The sequence below is a fragment of the Corvus moneduloides genome, chromosome Z (assembly GCF_009650955.1).
Source record: "Corvus moneduloides isolate bCorMon1 chromosome Z, bCorMon1.pri, whole genome shotgun sequence".
NCBI lineage: Eukaryota > Metazoa > Chordata > Aves > Passeriformes > Corvidae > Corvus > Corvus moneduloides.
The window spans coordinates 65,960,824-65,982,297 of NC_045511.1; the positions used below are offsets into that span (position 1 = coordinate 65,960,824).

Consider the following 21,474-nt stretch of genomic DNA (forward strand, 5'->3'; position numbering starts at 1 on the left):
CATCAAGTTGGTTAAGCACTATTTGCCTTTCATAAATCCTTCCTGATCCTAATCACCTTCTTGTCCTTGGCTTTGGCAAGGATTTTGTCATAGCTTTGGCAAGGGTTTCCAGCATTGGCTACTCCATCACCTCCCCAGGAACTAAGGTGAGGCTGGCCAGCCTGTAACTACCCAGATCCTCCTTGTCTTGAAGACAGGAGTGATACTTGCTCTCTTACCTCAGGGACCACTCCCAGTCACCCACAATCTTCCAAAGGCAATAGAGGGTAGCTTGCAATGGCATTGAGTCAGCTTCTTCACCTCTGTGCATGCCATCCTAAGTCATTCCATGGATTTGTGTATGTCCTGTTTTCTCAAGTGGTCCCTGACCTTTTCTTGCTCCATCCAAGGTAAGTCTTCCTCACTCCATATTTTTCCTCTAGTCTCAAAGGCCTATGATTCCTGAGGCTGCTTTTACCAGTAAAGATGGAGGCAGAGAAAACATTGAGCACCTCAGGCTTTTCTATGCCCTCTTTTAACTTGTGTAGCTGTAGAAACTTTTCCCATTACCCTTCACATTTCTCACCTGTCCTAGTTTTGTCCAGGACAGAGTTACTTTTGCATTTGCTGGGATGGGGGTGTGGGAAGGGCATGGAGACTGAAGCCATATGGATGTGCACAGGTGATTTATTCTATATGACTCATGACATCGCTGTGGAACACGGCTTTGGATGGAAGAAACGGCAGAGTGGGAGCACAGCCATTTTTGTTCTCTCTTTACCTGTGGGAGCAAAGCACTGGACAGAGTGGTGCAGTTGGTGTGGTCTGGGCGGAGAGGTGCAGATGGTCTGGCTGGGGGGCTTGTCCATGATTGTTTTCCGTTGTCTCAGGCGTGGGATAAAAAGCCCCACGCTGGCTGTGGTAATGTCCACCCTTCTCTCCTTTGTCTTGGGAAAAGCTGTGTGGCCACCAGGGCTGCGGTAACATCTGCCATTTTTCTCTTTTGTCTCAGGAAATGCTGCATGTCACTGGCCATGGTAAAAATGGGGCGGTTGGACTTCCATAAGCATTTTTTGCATGTAATCTCTATCTTTTATACATTGTTATTATTACTATTGTTGCTGTTACTGTTTGTTTTCCTTATCTCATTACTGTTTTTCCAGTAAATTGTTGTCTCAACCCATAATCTCTGCCTTTTTTGTCCCTTTCTCACTGGAGAGGATGGGGGAAAAGGAAGTGGCTGCTAGGAGCTTAATTTCCAGCTGGTCTTAAACCACAACATCACCTCATTCAACTCCAGGTGGGCTTTGGCTTTCCTCATCTCATCCCGGCATGATTGGACAGTGCTCTGTATTCCTCCTAATTGCACTGTCCCTGCTTCCACTTATCATACATTTCCTGTTTATATCCAAATTTAGTCAGGAGCTCTCTGGCTATCCATGCAGGCCTTTTGCTGCCTTTGTTTGGTTTCTGCATGTCAGTTGAACCATTCCTGAGCTTGAAGGAGGTGATCTGTGAGAATCAAACAGATGTCCTGGACTCATCTTTTCTCCAGGGCCAGACTCTTCCAAGCAACTCTAAAGATGTTAAAAGTCTTCTCTGCAAGCTGTGGTTCCACTCTTTGTTGTTCTCCCTCCTCTCAAATTTCTGAATTCACCGCTTCATGATCACTGCAGCAAAAACCTTCTCATGCCCATGCATTTCTTCTGGTGTTGTGAGTGCCAAGATTGGCTCTTCAGTCAGCAGTGTCAGGAAGTTGTTTGTCAATGCACTGAAAGAATCTGTTCTGCTCTGAAGCTTTAGTTTGACTGGTTCATATCCTTTAGCCCAAAGAAAATTTATTTTAATGCAAAATTTCCAGCTGCAACTCTTGGCAAAGATAATTTAATGCTATTAAGTATGATCAAAAGCGAAGTGTTTAAAACCTTTTGCTGCTTTAAGATTGACAATTTTGAGCTTGTTGTCCATGCCATTTTCCATTCATAATAAAATTGTTCATTAGCTGAAAAGACAAACTTAAAACCAGATTTTATCAAAATATTAGGTATTAACTTTAATGTTCTCCTTATCTCAATAACTTTTTTGTATCAAATACTTTATTGCATACTGCAGGTTGAAGATGCATTTCAGTTTCACATTTCTGGATCCATTATGACTTCACCCCATCTGCAAAGGGCTGGAGCTAAAAAGGGGCACTGCAGGACTCTCGTGGAATTGGGAGAAAGGAAGAGAGGTTTAGGTCTTCCTGATTGTTCATAAATTATGTGGAAATGCTGAATGCATTTGCTATAGTGAACTGCTCCAAGAGCAAACTTTAGTGGTGCTCCTGCAATATTTGCTCTCTGTATGACCCAGAACTGTAGTCCCAGCCATTTCCCACTCATTTGGTCTTGCTTTAATATCACCTAGCAGAAAAGTTAGATATCCATAGGAAAAAAAAATAATCTAAGCATGCACAGGACAAGCATTTTGCTGTGGGATATCTCTTGGTTAATCAGCCTCATCTGCTGTGATTGATACCTGCATTGATACTTGAGCAATGCCAGCTGTCTTCAGAATCTGGAACTCTGGAGTAAAGATGCAAGAGGTTTTGGGGGATGGGTATGGTAATGCTAAGAGGTAAGACCATAACAAGGTCACTCAAGTAGATCCTCTCTTCGACTGTTTTGGAAATAATGTGTTGTTCCTCTGACTTATTGTTCTGTGTGCTGTGCTGCTTCTCAGTCACTTTGAAAAATATTTATATCTTCTGTCTCTTTCAGGCACTCATTTTTCTCTCTCTGGGTACTTTACTACATTTCTCATCCTCAACTTGTCTTGAAAGGGTTTTTCTTCCTCTGTAGTTTTTCCACCCGATTTCATTCTTTTCCTTTCTACTTACAGCCATTGAAGAACTGTATGTTCTTCCCATAAAGGATGAAATTCTTTGAAAGGCAAAACTGATGCAACTGTCAGTTTCCTGGCCTTAGCCATGGCTACCATCATGGCTTGCATGTACAGTCATTATGCTTGACTTGTAGTCTTACAGTATGTGAGCATCTGGAAAGTGTGCTAGCTTTTCTGTCTTGCTGGTCTGTGACAAAACCGGGAACAGGTCATCCAGAGAGATGATACATGCCCCATCCCTGGAAAAATTCAAGGTCAGGGTGGACAGTGCTCTGACCAACCTGATCTCATTGAAGATGTACCTGCTCACTGGGGCTTGGACTGAATGATCTCTAAAGGCCCCTCTAATTCAAACCTTCCAACCCAAAAAGAAAAATTCCATCTAAAGTAAATGTTACAAGTTCAAATCTGAGTGAACCTCATGAAATTTTTCTTGTAATCTGGAATTATAGATGACAGTGGCCTGAATGCAAATTTGCTTCAGTGATTTTGTAGGAGGAAGTATACATGCAGCTGAAGAAGGAAGAGTCCAAGCCTGTATTTTTTCTGGTGTTGTGTAATTATGAGGCCGCTTGTGTGAGAAACAGGGTACAGGGTCCCTTTTTCAGTTCCCACAGTCTTGAGCAAGCTGTGACAAAAGCAATTGCTCTTAGAGTTGGCTCAGAGGAGTCAGAGATTATTTTTCCTCCTGCAATTGCTATCTCCCTCTGAGGAGCTGTAAGTATAACCAGAGCTCTCTCTTTGGCAGCTAGGTGGTGTATTTTATTGTGCCCTTATCCTGAATCATGGGCACCTCAAATCATATAAGCAAATACAAGCCATTTGTTTTAAATACAAAATTTATTCATGAATTCACTAGTAAAATAGCAGTTATTTTTACCCCACATAAAACAAATAACTGGAAAGGCATACAATACAAAAATAATCAGTTGCAACAAATACTCTGCAAATTCCAAACAAAAGCTGAGCTAATAGGTTTCCCAAATCAGTTAAAGTTTCAAAACCATAAATGACAGCTTTCATCTGAAACTCCTTATGAAGCACAAGACAAGACTGATAACACCATGATGCTTCATTTATCTTGCAGCATAAGAAACTCCTGTTGCCAGAGATGGTGACTTCTGCAAGACACAGCCTGAGCATTTCCATCTCTGCAGAGATTTATTCTAATCTGCAATATTGAGCACTTTTACATATCCCCTCTAACTCCACTCTAAGTTGCAAATTATCAGTATTTTTCCTGTGCAATTTCACAGGAAATAGTAGCGAGTGTACTATTACAGATAGTATCAATAGTAGTGTACTATTAGGATCATTGACACAGCTCTTCTTCCCCTCTTCTTCAAGTTTTCCATGCTTCACAGATGCAGGATTTTACTGGCTGCCTGTCTCTCATGTTTTGACAGGTGTTGCTCTTCCTGAGGTCTTCTAGAAGTCTGTATCCTGTTGGCAACTGATTTCTTGTGTGGATAGATGAGAATTTAACCCCACTCTGGGGTTTGGGTCTTGGTCAGCTGTTTGCTGCTGCTACACAGAGAATGTGTATGGTGGTGGCTGTTCCTGCTCATTTGTTTCACTGACAAACTCTGCACTACTTTCACTATATGGAGGCGGAGGGATATTGATGAATTCTTGCTGTTTTAGTGTGGAGGCAACTGACAGTGGAGACACAAGTTTTTCATGATCTATGCTGTCTTCATAAGAGGGAGGAGAGAAGTCAGGCCTAAAATAAGCAAACCAAAAAGAAACACATCATGGTAAAGTGTGATTTATCTCACAGAGCTTGGTTAGATGCTTTTTCTGTTATGTTTCCAAAATTTAGATGAGGCTTTAACTGTAAACAGACACCTAAGTGTGTTCGGAGCAATGGATTATATTAATATAAAAAAGTAGGCACAAGTGGAATAATTTCCCTTGTCTTGGTACAAAATATTTTATTAAAACACAGCATTCTAAAAAGACAACCCTTCCCCACGAAAATTCCCAACCATGGCATACAAATACTCATGCTTGTGAGTATTTCAACAAGTGCCTGAGAAGAGTTTAATTTGGAAGAAGAATGAGATCAGTGTTCAAAGTTATTCATTATTACAATAACCATTGTTTTCCAGAGTTTTAAAATAAAATTGGTATGTCTGTGCTTATCTAACCAAAATTTGCTGAATGTTTTTTTTATAGTTCTTTTAGAGCACCCATTGTCAGTGTTTCTAGTGTGGTTTCCACAACAGTACAGGAAAAGTAATTTGTATCCAGCGACCCTGTTAAAGAGTTTTGCCAGGCCTAGTGCCAATCAGTTTAAGAAACTCTCTCTCTCAAAGCATCAGACTTTGTTAAGAAACAAAATCATAGGGTCACAGAATGTTTTGGGTTGGAAGGGACCTTAATGATCATTTAGGTCTAGCTATGGGCACAGCCACCTTCCAGTAGACCAGGCTGTCCACCCGACCTGGCCTTGAACAATTCCAGGGATGGGGCAGCCACAGTTTCTCTGGGCAGCCTGCTCCAGTGCCTCACTGCCCTCACAGTAAAGCATTTTTTCCTTAATATCTAATCTAAACATAACCTTTCTCTACTTGAAACCATTCCCTCTTGTCCTGTCACCACATGTTCCTTTTAAAGTCCCTCTCCATCTTTCCTGTAAGTTCCCTTCATGTACACAGGGTGCTGTGGTCTCACTGGAACTTTCTCTGAGCTGAATAACTCCAACTCTCTCAGCCTGTCATCACATGAGAGGTGTTTCATTCCCCTGATCATCATCATGGCCCTCCTCTGGATCCACTCTAGCAGGTCCATGCCCTTCCTGGGCCAAGGACCGCAGACCTGGACGTGGTGTTCCAGATGGGGACTCACAAAGACACAGCAGAGGAACAGAACCCTTTCCCTCAGCCTGTTGGTCACACTTCTTTGGATGCAGCCCAGGACACGTTTGGCTTTCTGGGATGCAAGTGCACATTGCTGGGTCACGCTGAGCTACTCATCAACAAACCCACCCAAGTTCTTCTCCCCACGACTGCTCTCAAACCATTCTCTGCCCAGCCTGGGTTTGTACTTGGATGTGTGCCAACACATGTGCAGGACCTTGCACTTGGCCTGGTTGAATTTCTTGAGATTTTCAAATAGGGGGGACAATTAGACAAGAAAATTTAAGCAGGAGCCATATAATGAATGAGCTGAGGCTCCTTGCATACTTCAGCTTTGATAACCTACATGAGCATCTACCCCACAGCAGCATCTTAAATTGTCTGCTGAGATGGAACTCAGGATGCTCCTGAGTGAGGTTGGTGTAACTCCACCTGCTGCCTCCATGCATGACTTTGGAAGCTTTGGAAACTCGGAATCTTTCTCTCTTTCATGCGGTATACGCTACCTTACGTATTGTTTGCATGAATGGCTGTTTGCACATTGCTGCTTGCTCTAGCAAATAAAAATTCAGACTACAATTCTCTCCACAGAAAAATAATAAAATGGCTACATGATTTGCATCTTGTAAAAGTCTTGTATTGCTTCTTTCTTCTCACAGTATGTTTTAATAATAGCATCCCTCCCTCCCAATTCATCTGCAACACATACCTGTCTATGGTGCAGACATGTAGTTCTCTGTGGCTGGGATTTCGAATGAAGATGCCAAGGGCCCTGTATTTCAGGGCTTCATGGAAAGTGCTCCAGAAAATGCCAGTAACAAGGAGAAAGAGCCCCAAAGCTAACAGGCAATAAAACACTATCTTGTTTTTTCCACATCTGCACATAGAGGAATCTGTGGACATGCAAAGTACTCCCAGGCAAAGAGTGGAGAAGCTGAGTAAGAGCATAAATAGACGAATCAAAGTAAAAAGACATTTTGGCATCTTTTGCAGAAGACACAGCACTTTGTTCCTGTCTGCTGTTTGTTTGCTGGCTCTCTCTGCTGTACTTCTCATCTTCGTGTATGGGTAGCTTATATACTACAGGACCAACTGGCCCTTAAACAATTAAGAAAAGCAGGCAGTTCTGACTTACTCATTAACTCTTTGAGAGACTTATAAACCCTTTTGAGATTAATTTGTAACCTTCTACCTACGTTAAGGAAGGAAGCAGAAACTTTCTGAACCATCCCTTTGCCGCTGTAATCTCCGGAGTGTAAACTTGGCCTGCTACATTCATGGCATGATTTGCAGTGGTTTATACACTTCGCTGCTTATGAATGAGACCTGGATTTGTTAAATTTGACTTTAAAAGAAAAACAACCAACAACCAAAAAAATGCTGTTCAGAAATCCCCATTAAAAGTTTGAAGGGAAAATACGCTTTGTATACATGCGGACATTGACATGGGAGGGGAATGGGCCTAGGTAAAAACTGCTGTTCTCTGAGAGGCCATGTCATCTCACCTTTTCTCTCTGACTTGCCAAGATAAGGTAGCACTAAAGAATAGTACTGTCTGACAGGTATCAATCTAGGTTCAACAAAGGATTTACTTCTCTAAGCACTAGCTGTTGCCATCCAATACCTTGGTCCAGAGAACCTAGGAAGTTGACATGAAGCACTTGCATGACCTTTGCAGTACATAAAGTAGTCCAGCACCTCAGACTGGGACACAGGACAGCTCCCAGAAGAAGCAGCAGGAGGCTGTGAGCTCCCAGAAGAGGCAGCAGGAGGCAATACCTCTCTTAGTAAGCAGGTTTCCGAGACGTGAAGTTACCCCAAAGATAAGCTGGGCTCTGACTAGCCCTCACAGCTTTCTCTCCAGCTCCCTAACTTGGGTGGTTATTACTGGATGGGTATTACAGCAGGCAGCTCACACCTACCTATACTGCTTTGTAAGGTTCGAGCTGCAAAAACAGCAAAAAAATCAACGGCAAAAACAGCAAAAAATTCAACTGCAAAAGCAACTGCTGAGCACAGCAAACAGATCGCTTCCCTTAAAAGAGCTGCTCCACTGGAAAAGACATAAAGTGGAGCAGATTCCCACTAATGTAAGTTGCCACTTAGCATGTGTGCAGGTGCATGCTTCTCAGGGATGGGGTGGGTCAGGGAAAACTTATTTTAGGCACTGGCTTCACCAAATTCAGGTCTTTACAAGAAGTGGCCCAGTTGTGACAGAGGAAATCGGTAACGAGGAGAGTAAATTCATGTGTTGGGGTAGGAGTTCGTGCAGGGAAGGTGCGCATGGAGGCTGAGAACATGAGAGGCAGGTGAAGCACAGTGAAATGGTAGAGTCAGTGCTGCTGGATGCCCACTCAACAGCAACAGCTGCTCTTCCAGAAATGCAACTGCGAAAGTGTAGTGTGACGGAAACACATTAAAATAAACAGTTTCGATAGGCAAGTAATTTACATCTGTCTTGCCAGCTATGAATTCCACCAGCTCATCTTCCTACTGCTGCAGGACTGTTTTCCAGGACATCTTTGCTTCCTGCTCTGTTGTTTCAAATATTAATGAATCGTCTTCCTGCAATTAGTTTTCCCATAGGTTAACAGATCCAGCTGAGTTTACAATAATACTTTTTTTCTGTATAATTTCTACTTTCTGCATATCTGTTAAACATACTTTATTTTACAAAATACTTTTTATTACCTCTGGGTTTTTAGATGTTTCATATCTTAACTCGCCTAAATAGAGATACTGAGTTATTCATGACTGCTATCTAAAGTTCATTTAATTAATGTAATTCCCATCTTCTGTAGTGCTATTCCCTCTGCTACAAGATGGTATTTCTGAAACAATGATGTTGATAGGAATAATTTTTACTTCTTGTTTTCTATACAGAACTGTACTCATTGACCTGTTTGGTCACTGAAATTTATAACTGGAACATTAGCATCATATCTGTGGTGATAGAGAATTAGTTAATTGTTACAGGAAAACCTGTAGAGAAAATTGTATTCTGTCTATGTGAAAAAAGATCTAAGAATTCAAATACACCCCCTTTTTATACTAGGAAAAGAGATAAAAAGAGATAGTCTGAAAAAACCCTTAACAAGGAAGTTAAAAAGATTAAATAAATGTTACTACTCTCAGAAGAATCAAAGCCAGAGACTACGCTACACTTCACTTATGGGAAAGAACTGGATTGCATGATAAACTTTAGCCAAGGAAAAACTAATTTTCTATGCCAGCCAGTTCCCTGAAAACCATAAGAAATTAAAGGGAAGCAAGCGAGACCTGTCAGTGGCAGCTGCTGACTCCACAGGATGGTGAAAGCAGAACCCACCCATGGGGAGGGAGCAGGCCTGTGGAGAGGCTGCAAGGTGCTCTGGCCAGCTCAGCACTGCCTGGGAGCTGAGGACTGGGGGGGTCACAGACTATGAGGGGTTAGTCCTTGCGATGCTGTGAGAGAAGAAGGCATATTTAGGAGCCCCTTTTATGGGGAAGATGTATATCTGCCTCTTGTTTTGCATTTGGAGATTTGCAGGGTTTTTTTGTAGGCTGCAGAAGTTCGGTGATTTCTCTGAGAGGTCAGTTTAATCTATTGCAACAGACTACGGATATATTATCCTTGAAAACAGCATTTGATTCTAAATTACTGCATCTCACTCAGCAGGTATATAATGGAAAAGGACAAAGAAAAGTGAGAATAGCTCCATAACACTGTTTAATTATCAGGGTTCCATTATTTTTCTTACTTTCCATCACTTCATATTTTCTGTAATGTTGTTCTTGACCTTTTACAATTTCCCTAACATTTTGCAGCTTGATTATTTTATTGGCAGTGAGTGTCTTGGACTGCATCAGACTGGATGAGCAGATTTCCTATTTCTCTTAAAAAACAGGAAGAAAGTTGCTTCTAATGAGATCAGGTGGGAAAAGGGAATAGTTAACACAGTGTAAAGGTTAGTGAGCAGAATTGGCTGCTGACCAAGGTCAAAAGGTAGCAGTCCAGATGCAGAAAAAACACATCTTAGGAAGTCTGATTGAAGATGAACTTAATGGATGTTCCACTGGATGATTTGACGATTGTGATTGTTTGGCAACTTGCATTTCACTTGGAAAGGTCACTGCTTATCCTGTATCCTGTTGAAACATGTAAGGTTTCAACGGACCAGTTTCTAGAATTATGCTACTCAAAAAGAAATTTACGATACCATATACATTTTTATGAGAGTTGTGAAACACAAACTTATTTTTTAACTGCTTAAAAAATGGAAATCTTGATAATCAGAAAATAAAAAAAATAACTTTTTCTTGCAAATATTTGGGTTGTGTTAGTGCCAGATGCATATCATATCACAGTACATCACAGAAGATAATGTCATATTAGAGGTCACATTTGCTACTAAAAAGTGATGTTTTACCAGAAATTTGAATATGAATATGAATATGTTTTGCTCTAGTCTGAAAGGAATTATTTTTAACAAAACTAAAACTCTGAATTTACACCAGTTTTGTTTTTCTCTTCTCTAACTTTCTAACATCCTTATCTGACATGATTTGTTGTAATAACTCACTCAAAGGGTTTTGTATGTTGTTGTCAATAATACAGAGCAGATTTGCCAATGGGTTTCTTTAGCAATTCCAGTATTCATTGAAAATATGCAATTGAGGTAATGAGAAATGATTTTAAGCTCTGCAGATGTAGTCTCTTCTCCGTATCATACCTGAATTAATTGCAGTGGTTTTGAGAACATAGAAAGTTTAAGAATGACTGAGAGTTGATGCAATATGAACATCAAAATCATATTTCACAGACCAGTTCCCAGTCTGAGAATTTGATGATGCTTATGCAAAACAAGATGCGTAAACACAACCAGGGCTACTCTTGGTTTTTGAAGATACTATGGTTTTAGGAGGTGTAGCTCCTATTTGAGAATGAATGATTGAATTTCATAAAGGAAAATAGGCATAATTCATTCTACAGCTACTTGAAAAGAGAAGGGATAAACTAATTTGATTGAAAACAGTACACTGCAGGATTTTTTTGAGAAATTTCCCCAAATGGTTGAGAATAGTTTACTCTGGATACAGGTAACATAAACAAGCAATAAATATTTAAAATAAAGAGAATTTAGATACTAAGTTTTAAAATCACCGAGAAAATGTTGAGGTTAACAGATGATATTTTAACAAATATTTAAACTTTATTTTTGGTGAACCAGATGTCCTTTTTTCCCAGGTATTCTTTCCAAATTTTATTGTTTTATTTATTTACTAAAAGAATGAAATACAGTAATTGTGATAACTAACAATAAAGTTTAATAGTTTAATGTTTTATTATTTTAAATAGTTTGATGATGTAAACTGTCTAGTCAGAAAAAATTACACATAAATGGGACAGTTCCTTAATGAATGTGGAACTATCTTTGGCCTGTCAGACTATTGATATATCTATCAGAACTTGTATATTTTTGTAAAACTTTGACATGAACATGATGGATTATCAGCAGATCTGAGGCCTTCCCTTTTAATTTATATCTGGCAAAACCAGAATGCTAGCTGTGTAAAAAAAAAAACAACCCCAAAACCAAAAGAAGATACAGTAGCTATTGCTCTTCTTTTTCTCTGAGCAAGAAGATTTAGAGGAAGGCTCTACCAATGAAAACACAGGCATGCTGTATTTGTCTCATGTTCACATCTTTAAAAATACCACATCTTGCATGATATCCAGGAGCCTGGGAAAGCTATGAACTGCATATGAACATATATTGAACCAGACACTATGGTTCTTTCTGTGGAATTAAGAGTTAAAAATTATCATGTGTACAGTGGAATAGAAAGCTTTTAAAATGAAAAAAAAAACCCAAAACAAACAAGAAAAACCAAGCCCACCAAACAGAAGGCCTTGGTGTCTGTTTACCTAAGCACAAGAATCAGAGCTGTGGGTAAACAGTGACAGCCTGGCTGAGAAGGGTGGATTAGAGGGTGTGTAGGGCCATCATCTCCATTCTGCTCTGTTCTAGCTGTTTGTGGTGCCTCCAGGACAGTTGTATCTGGACAATTTCTGAGTAGGAAATAATTTTACAGCCCTGTTTAGCAAATATGGATAACTTCGACCCCAAAGAATAAGGGTCCTCTGTACATGAGACAAGTTCACTTTTGTTCATGCATCAATAGTGTAGATGATATGCCAGCTGAAATGTTCGTTTTACAGAAAGATTTGTATTCTACCACCACACATGTGAGGATTTTGGGAGAATTCCAATCATAACTTAGTAAGAAATTACCAGTTAAAGAACAGTGATATCATAGGTAATTAGATGATTATATTGTTTAATGACAGTATAAAATGTCTTGGGAAAAAGATTGCTTAGGGAGGAAGTGAACAAGCATTATTTTCCATTCAAAATTTAAGTGTCACTCTTCTTTTACCTCTTACTCCTCCTTCAAACTTTTCTCCAGAAGATGGTTGTCCTAAGGATTTTTAAATTGAGGTTTAGGAGTAAAATATGTTTTTGTATGAGGACTCAAAGCAAGACATATAGCCTCTATAGATACTTCCAGGTAGGGCTCAGATAATCATGAGAGCATAGATACTGCCATATGAACAGTGCTGTCCTCCTCTAGGAAAGGCAAGGACTGCCCTGAGCAGTTTTTAAATCTGTCTTTAGCTTTATGGTGTGGAAGGCACTGAAGCACAGTCCTGTTGGCACTGATGCCTATTTGGCATTGGCAGCAGGAGCAAAGTCAGGTATTCTGTCTTGGCTTGAAGGCTTCAGCAGTTTCGTCAAAAGCAGATCAAAACTGAACTTTGAAGTGCTGGTAGCTCTTGTTCTGGTAAAGCACAAAAGGCTTAGAGCTAGCTGTTTAGCAGTGCTGGAAGGTTTAATATTAAACCAAGAATTCCTACTGGCTTTCAAATACAGTTAAATATTGTAACACAGTTAGATTGAACCTCCTGAAACTCTTCTTATTTGACATCATTCCAGGAGGTTGGCTGAACACTACAATCAAATATTGTACATTAGTCGAGTGTAATTGTCATAGGTGTAACTTTTAAGAATTTTAAGTGGGGTAGATGCAGAAGTCCTGCTCTAGGTTAGAGGAATATCCTGTGGCAGAGTTTTATGCAAAGATGACAAATGGTCTCAAGTAGCAGGATCTTAAAATATTTTTCAAAATTATTTTCAGAGTGAATATGATGTTAGAAATTACAGTTATCTGTATTTGTTTCTGTAATTGCAGTGCCTGCTTTGGTATGTAACTTGACTTTCAGAAGGCTACTCATTTCTGATTTGAACCAAACAAGTTAATCAGTTCTCAAGTAAACCTCAATAGTCTATCTTTCAAGCAGTCAGGTTTGTAAAGAAGCAGGTTTTCAGCACTTACAGCATACCTTCATTTGCCAAAGAAAATGAAGAACATGGATATCACAAGAAAATACAAAATGATTTTTAAAAAGACTAAAGCACAGTGGCTGAAGCAGCAGTTCACACAAATATGAATTGACTGGGAAAGCACAGGGACAAGAACTACAGCATGTGTAAAGCTTGCATTGTGTAAAGCTTTCGCACTTCTGTGGAAATGAACAGGGCAGTCTGATGGAGAACAGGTAAATCATTCCCCCAAAAAAAAAAAAAAAAAAAAGAGGCCAGAGTAATAAGAAGTGTCTTAGGAGGTGGGGGTTAGAGGGTTAGAGGTGAAGCTCTGCGTTTTGACAAGCGGACTCAGAAAAGTCAGCAGAACCCCCCATAGCTCTTCAATTTTCAGTTTGTAAACCAGACTGCTGATACTGGCAGGGAATACCTACACAACACTGCTCATTAATGCACGGAGCAAGGAGACCTACATTTAGGTTGCTGCTTTACAGGGAAATGGAGTACAGGAAGCTGGTATCTCCCTGATGATTCAAGGAGAAATGTCTCCAGCTTCTGCAGGATCTGAAATGCATGACTCACATGTGCATGCAGAGGCTGGCAGTCCCATTGCAAAAGCTGACTAATTCCATCCCTCTGGGAACCATTTCCATTCTCTTTGCAGGCTGCTACAGAAGGCTGTAGTGGCATTGCTTCTAATGATTTGGAGATCTCCTACTATACATGATACAGGAACATCTTCAACTCCTCACAACATATGTGCAAACTCTGTCTCCTTTGTAGATCATCGGATTTTCACTTAGAGAAGACTAAAGGGCACTTCCCACCTCAGAAGAGACATCTGTTAGGGTGGTCACGAAGGTTCTGCAGGAAAGTAGGGGTCTCTATGGAAGTCAATGGCTAAGTCCTTCCATTGGTGTGGAGTGAGAGAGCAGACCCTATTTCTGGTCAAAGAAATGGTACAGACAGATATATGCATATCTAAAATACAACCTGGTCTGCAACATCATGGAAGTCCAAGTGAATTAATGGGGAGACCTCATCACAGTCTACAGCTTCCTCACGAGAAGAAGAGGAGGGGCAGACACTGATCTCCTTCTTCTGGTCACCAGGGACAGGACCTAAGGGAATGACATGATGTTGTGTCAGGAAGATGAGATTAGATATTAGGAAAAGGTTCTTCATCCAGAGAGTGTTTGGGCACTGGAAGAGGCTCCCACCACAGCGAAGTGGTCACAGCACTAGCCTGAGAGAGTTCAAGAAACATTTGGACAACACTCTCAGGCACTTGATGTGATTCTTGGGGTGTCCTGTGCAGGGCCAGGATTTGGACTTTCACAATACTTGTGGGTTCCTTCCACCACAAGGTACTGTATTCTGTGAATCCCTTGATGGATTCTATACTCAGAGACAAAAAAAGCTAGCAAAGATGCCCATTATTCTTTGGGGTATAAAATTTAGGGATGTTTTAAACACATCTAAAGTGTGGCTGATGGGGCTGATACTAGAAACAGCGAGTAGAACCACTCGTAGCTCGTGGTGAGGCAGAATCAGTGTTAGGGAGACCATAGGGTGTAACACAGACTTTTGTTTTCAACAAATCGTTAATGACCTGGTGGATAATACAATAACACTCAAAAAGAATCTAAGAAAGCCACTGCTTTTGATTGATGGATTTTTGATGATTTGATTATAGGACAAGGGTTAATGGTTTTAAACTAAAAGAGGGTCAATTTAGATTAGATATAAGAAAGAAGTATTTTACAATGAGGGTGGCGCACATTGAAACAGGTTACCCAGAGAGGTGGTAGATGCTCCATCCCTGGAAACTTTCAAGGTCAGTATGTATGGGGCTCTGAACAACCCAATCTAGTGGAAGATGTCCCTGCTCTCTGCAGGGGAGTTAGACTGGATGACCTTTGAAGTTCCCTTCCAACCCAAATACTTTTATGATCCTGTGATTCTGTGATTGAAAACACAAGGAAGGAAAGGCATAGGAAAAAAACCAGCAAGCTAACAGAAAACTGGAAAAAAATGTAATTTTTCCTTTGGATCATGGGTCAAGCAAAAGCATTGTCTGGATGAATGAAACAGCAACTCTGCCTTGAATATAAGACTTAAGAGGAACTGATGAGTAAATCCAAGCAATATCAAATATATTCTTGGCAAGGAGAAGAAGAAGCAGGGAATGTAGTTCATACTGGAGTGACTCAAGTTCCTTGGAACAAGAGGACTACACAGAGAAAGGTAACATTTCACAGAGAACATTTCTGTCTTCACAAAAGGGGAGGGAAGAAATCTGCAGTACTGCTGATGACAATCAAGGCTCAGTGGCACAACTGTAATAGAGACAGAGGCCTCAAGAAAGATCTCATCTGCAGGAATGAAGAAGTGTTAATATTCATATTCAAAGGCACTGGTTCCATACATGACTTACGATATCCTGGTCAAGGTTCCTTTGAACCTATAGCAGACACACAGAGGTGCTACTGAGTAAAGAGTGAATCAGCAGGCCTTTGTACAGGAAGAAACTGAAGATGCTGGACATGGTGTACTGGGCAAAATTAAAGCTGAGAGGCAGTATGGTTATTGTCCACAAACACACCAACAAGGGAACACCAAGGGCAGAAGGAAAAGAACTACTAAAATTATTGACTATGGAAGCATAAGAAAAAAGGATTCAAAATCGCCAGAAAGAAACTTAGCCTGAAAATGAGTAGACTTAGAACAGGGAAATTCCTGATTCATTTCAGAAACAAACATGGAAAAAATAAAACAGCTATGAAACTAACTTAGTAGAAAGGGACTAAATACCAGTGAATGCTTAGCCACCGTGATGAGTTTCCCTGCCCTGTATTCCCAAGACTTCTATAAAAGAAAGATATAGACCTTGTAAGGGTCTATTTATGAAGTTAATTTTAGCGGATTAATCTGAACCACAGTTACTGTTTTGTGAAATCATACAACATACTCTAATTAAAACAATTGTGTAGACTTTGAGAGAAATGATGTCACTGCCTTTTGTCCTTCTCAGCCCCTTTTCCCCTCCCTTCCTATTTGATCCAGCATTTACACACAAATGGCCACAGTTTGAATCAGAGAAAAGAACTTTTTTCCCCTTTTTTTCTCTCATCCATTTCAGCTTGCAGCTGCTCAGCATCTCCACCCAAGTGAAGGAGCACCTAGAATTGGGCAGCTGGGAGCAACTTCACCTTTTAATAACTGTGTACTTGTTGATTATATCCCCAGAGCAGAAACAGTTCCTACCTATATTCTAAGTAGGGTTTTTTATTTCTCAGGCTGAAGTTCTGCTCTCTGCTTCTCATTCGCTCTCTTCTTTCCTGCTCTTCTTTGTTCACCATTTTCTCCCAGTTTTTTTCTTCCTCTTACCCAATCGTCTTTGCAAATCCAACTTCTTTCTTTAAAGCTCCTGCGCTCTTCTTTAAAAGATGCAGCATTGCAAGTCGAACAGCACGTAAGTGTCCAACTTTAACTCCTCATTACAAAACAAATAGCAATATAGTTGAATGACTCTTGGTAAGGATGACTCAAATAGCTGTAGCTGGAGCATAGGAAATATGAGAAAAGGTTGGGCAGAGAGTTCCTGTTTAGCCCAGTGAGAGCAGGAGGTGGTGGTGAAACTAAAGCAGCCTTCCATCTCATGGAGGGATGTTGGAGTGAAAGCTCCTCTGGACTCAGGCCCAGAGGGAAGCCAAAGCACAGGGATTGAATAAAAACCTTTGGACAAGCTGAGATACATGAAGCCACACCAAAGTTAAATAGAAATATAGATTTTTAACTTCAGTAGAAATATATGCTAAGTGCCTTAAACATTAAAAAACTGTAGCAGAGACCTTAAACACAGTTCTTACTGCAGCAGTGTTACCTTTTGACAGAATTCTTTACTTTAGACAAAATACAGATAGAATTATACTGTTCACATTTTTTAGATAGAGTGTTCACATAAACAATAAGAACTGATAGAAACTGTATATGCAAATCTGTGTGATACCTGTGTAGCACTTGTGTAAGACTTAGGATTGTTAGAATTAGAGCGGGGTAGGTTAAGAAAAAGAAAACTAGAATCGTGTGTTAATTTTATTGGTCAATTAACAAATATAATCCACACTTCTATAAGAAAATACATATAGTATGTTGTGTATAGTATATAGTGTATAGTATACATAGTGTATAGTGTATAGTGTATAGAGCATAGAGAGTATAGAGCATATAGAGTATATGGAGCATATAGAACATATAGAAGAAGCTGGTTTTGCCTGCTGTTGCTGCTGCTGCTTGGCTTTATCATGTAATCCCCTTGAACTCTGTCCTCAAGAAAGCTGTGAGACTATGAAATAAAGAACTTAGCAGAACAGCAGCCTCCTCTGCTCTTTTACCCTGGTCTGAGAAGGAAGGGTACCCCGTCAAAAGCTCAACAGAGGGAGATTACTGAAAAGAAAGAGTTTATTATAAGACAACTCACTTTGGAAACACTGTAAACTAATCCTCCTTTACTATTGAATAATGTGTTATTTGCTTAATGACAATAGATACATTTTAGAGAGAAAAAGTATCCAGTACTTGTTGGGGTTCAACATTTTTCACTCTTTTCCATTTTTCTGACTGACTCCATCCTATTTGCTTGCAATCCACTCTCCTGAACTCTACAGGTCCTGTTCATGGTTACTGAAAAAGAATACTTCTTCCCATTATCCCTAACCCTTGACTATGCAGCTATCAAAGTTGATGAAGTGTCTACTTACCCCTCAGTACCTTGTTCATTTTTAAATTGCTTTACTTTCAGTTTCATTTAATCTCAATGTCTGATTTACTCCTGTATTGTTTCCACTGGAAATGCTGAGGCCAGCAAAGATGATCTACATGAAGCATGACAGAGAACAAACTCTCACAAGAAAGTACACCTGTGAACTTTATGGGGTTTCGCTATTGGAAATTTCACTTTTTTCTTTAAATTCTCAGGTACAAAACACCTGAGTTTCGTGTAGCAGCATTTTACTCTTCAAACTCATGATGTTCAGCAAATGTCAACAAACATCAGTGTTTTTTAAGGGGAAAAAGAGAGCTCTTTGAAATTTCTTGTTATCCTTTAATACAGAATGTCTGCACATAAACTAGAAGGCTTCTATATAGATCTTAGACAGGTGGAAAAGGAAGGGAAGAGCACATGACTGTATTACAATTCAGGCTTTTTAATAATATTTCATAGTCCATACACAATTTCAGTTCTGCCATTGGTCAGTGCTTCTGTTCCCTGCAGAAGACCAGACCTGTATCCATCTTCACTGTCTAAAGCATACCTACAGCAGACTGCTAGAAGATAAATGATTAAATTTTGCTTTGTTACTTTCTTGTAATGTAACTTCAGTGATCTCTCCCCACCTGTGCAATAACAAAGACAACTTTGGACCATGATCTCACTGTGGGAGCCATTTCCTTTGATGTAACTCAAAACATCTTGAACTCCTAGTGAGAAATTTAATGTTAAGGCTCTGCTGTGCTCTGTTTGCAAGCTTACCTGATGGAAGGGAGTCATCTTGCAGTGGCAAAGGAGAACCACCATACTCACTGCAGTCTAATTACTCACGTGTGTGCAAAATATGCCTTTGTAACACCACCCCAATTCCCCGGCCCGCAGATTTCCCATCTGAATTAAGATTTTGTTCTTAACAAGATGGACACTTAAATTGATGTTCCAGGTCAAGGCAAAAAGTGTTGCGAGACGGTCGGCGATGAAAGAGATGGGGCAGATTGCTCGGATGCAATAAGCCAATTTTATTGATACAGAACTGAGTATTTATACCTTTTTAGCAGTTATATAAGCAGTTATATAAGCAGCAATCACTATAACAACCATATCTATGTTTCTTAATAACACCGCAAAACTAGAAGCTAGCACTAACTATCACAGGTACGTACCAAGCATGCCTTTTATGCGGACTGTTTCATTATAGGCCTCACTGCCTGCCACGGTTTGCGGCCTAGCAGCGTTAGCGCGTCTACTTCTGACATGAGTTTAGCAGTGCTCTCACTTCTGCTTTCTAGCTGTATCTCCACAAAAAAGAAGGAGACTGCCTTCAGCCCTGGCCTTGGGAAAACTTGATCATGGGAGTATTTTATCTTCTGCGGTGAGTGAAATAAGTGGATAACTGTAGAGGGATTCCTTGCGGAACAGGGGCATATGATCCCTCAGGAGACTCTGGGCAACCCAGGGTTGCTGCAGAAGAACCCCTGAAGGGGCTCAGGCTGCAGATAGGCCAGAAAGACACCTGGCTGCAGGCAGCCTTGAACAGCCTTGGGAAAAGTTAAACGCTGGTTGGCTCCCCTGCTGCTTAGAGGCTGTCCCGTGGGAATAGGGCGTGAAGCTTTGTAAAGTAGATAAAAGTGAGTGTAAGTAAACAATAAAGGGAGCACGATGCTCAAATTGTATCGGTGTTCATATCATGACTCTGGCCGGTCTCCCCAGCACTCAGAACGCCCCCACTCCCGCTAAAGATAATTAAGTAGTTTCATCATTTTTATAGAAGTACATGTCTATTTTAAGGTTTCATATGACCTTCCTACTCATCACCTTTTACATAACAATCGAAAAGATGGTAATATTCTTCACAAAACTAAAACTTATGGATAAATATCAATCTCTTTATCTTCTCCACTAGCCTGAAATCCTCCTTTCTCAACTCATAGGTTCATACACTGCTGGCAACTTTTTATCCCATGCAGTTTCCCACCTGATAATTTGGCTTCATGAGAATATTGTGAGACACTGCACAAACATGAATTGAAAAAGATAACCCTTTGAGCAGAAGAAATGTCAGACTAAATACAGAATAAAAGACCTGAGCTGCCTGTCAAGCTCATAAGTGAGAGTAACATGATCACAAATTCTCTCCAATTTAAGAGAGAAGGATGTTGTGAGGGACTGTGTTGAAGGCCTTATAGAAGTCCAGATAAATGACATGTGTAGCCCTTCCCTTGTCCACAGATGCCACCCCATCATAGAAGGCCATTAGATTGGTCAGGCAGGACTTGCCATGCTGGCTGTTTGAGTGGTGGCCCTGACAGGTACCTCCATTCTGGTGCACAACATCATTCCTGTGCAATGCCATCTGTGTTGAATGTGCCTGGGGCACAGCTGACATCAGACTGACTTGACTATCCAGCTCAAGCACTTGTGTGTGAGCTGTATTTTGATATTTAAGAGCAGCTTAAAAAGGGAAAGGTTTCCTCACACCTAATTGACTATAGAGATATGCATCATACAGATTTCCAGATAACTGCATGGTGATGTATGACTTCAGACGAAAATGTTCCGTTTCATTCTTTGTATGTTCAAAAAGAGTGCAAACAACCCTAGAAATGTTAGAAGAGCTCGAGAGCTCTTCCTGCACTTCACACTAGAGAGGTCTTTTTGTGAATAATTTATTTTTCTGTAGGATTTCAGGCAGGAGATAGTTTACTTAGGATGTAGTGCAAAAGATGCAGCATTCTCATCAGGAAAAGCCACAGGACATTTTCAGCAGAAGGGAGATTCACACACTAGTGAATGCCGAACATGAAAGACATCTCCATCAACAAGCTAGCAACAGTAATTTTTATTGTTCCCCTTGCTACTTCAGTACTTTGAGGTATTATGCTTTTGGAGCTCTGAAATATACTTCCATTGCTTTCAAAAACAGCAAAAAAAAAAAGCGTCCATCTGGTACATATAGGCCAAATAATTTGGGTATTTCTAGAAGGCAGTAATAAACATTATTGCATTTAGAGAATGCTGCTAAAAAGAAAGCCTCTGGCTTTCTTCCTCTTGGCTACTATTGTAGCAGATTTCCCTCTGTGGTTTCATCTCTGAGCATGCATATCATCGTACTGGTGGCAGCAACTCAGTGCAAACTCATTGCGTGTGATCCTTCTGACACACATGTACATCAATTAAATCACTGCTTTCTAATAATATCATTATCATAATATCGGGAAAAAAAGAAACATCAGAAGCTGAGCACAGCAGAAAGTGCCTAGCACTTAGTTTCTTTGGAAACCAAAAGCATACACATGTAATATGTAGAATTCAACTGATGTACATGTGTTAACACTCTTCCAAAACATGAATGCAAAATAAGTCACACCATATTGTTACAAAACAATACAAAATATAGTTCTGTATCTACATCTGTAGAAGTAGTTGATAGACTCTTTACTATTTGCTTCCCCCGTGTACAGACAATCCACAAATCCCAACTTATTTCCACTGTTGATATTACCGCATCCCACAGCCGTAGGGAGGAGGAGGAGAGAAGATCCAGCAGGCAGGAATTCTGCAGCAAGATTGATTTATTTAATTATTTTACAAACTCTTTTTTCTTCATAGT

At 40.2% G+C, this 21,474-nt stretch overlaps 1 protein-coding gene across 1 annotated transcript; it reads right to left on the bottom strand.

Annotated features, from left to right (window-relative positions):
- Positions 1 to 3,593: 3,593 nt before the first annotated feature.
- On the bottom strand, positions 3,594 to 6,861 carry TMEM252 (transmembrane protein 252). Its single transcript, XM_032097466.1, has 2 exons — positions 6,436 to 6,861; positions 3,594 to 4,588 (listed from the first exon to the last, which is right to left on the bottom strand). The coding sequence occupies exons 1-2, from the start codon at positions 6,780 to 6,782 to the stop codon at positions 4,393 to 4,395; spliced, it is 543 nt and encodes a 180-aa protein (XP_031953357.1). The 5' UTR covers positions 6,783 to 6,861; the 3' UTR covers positions 3,594 to 4,392.
- Positions 6,862 to 21,474: the final 14,613 nt, after the last annotated feature.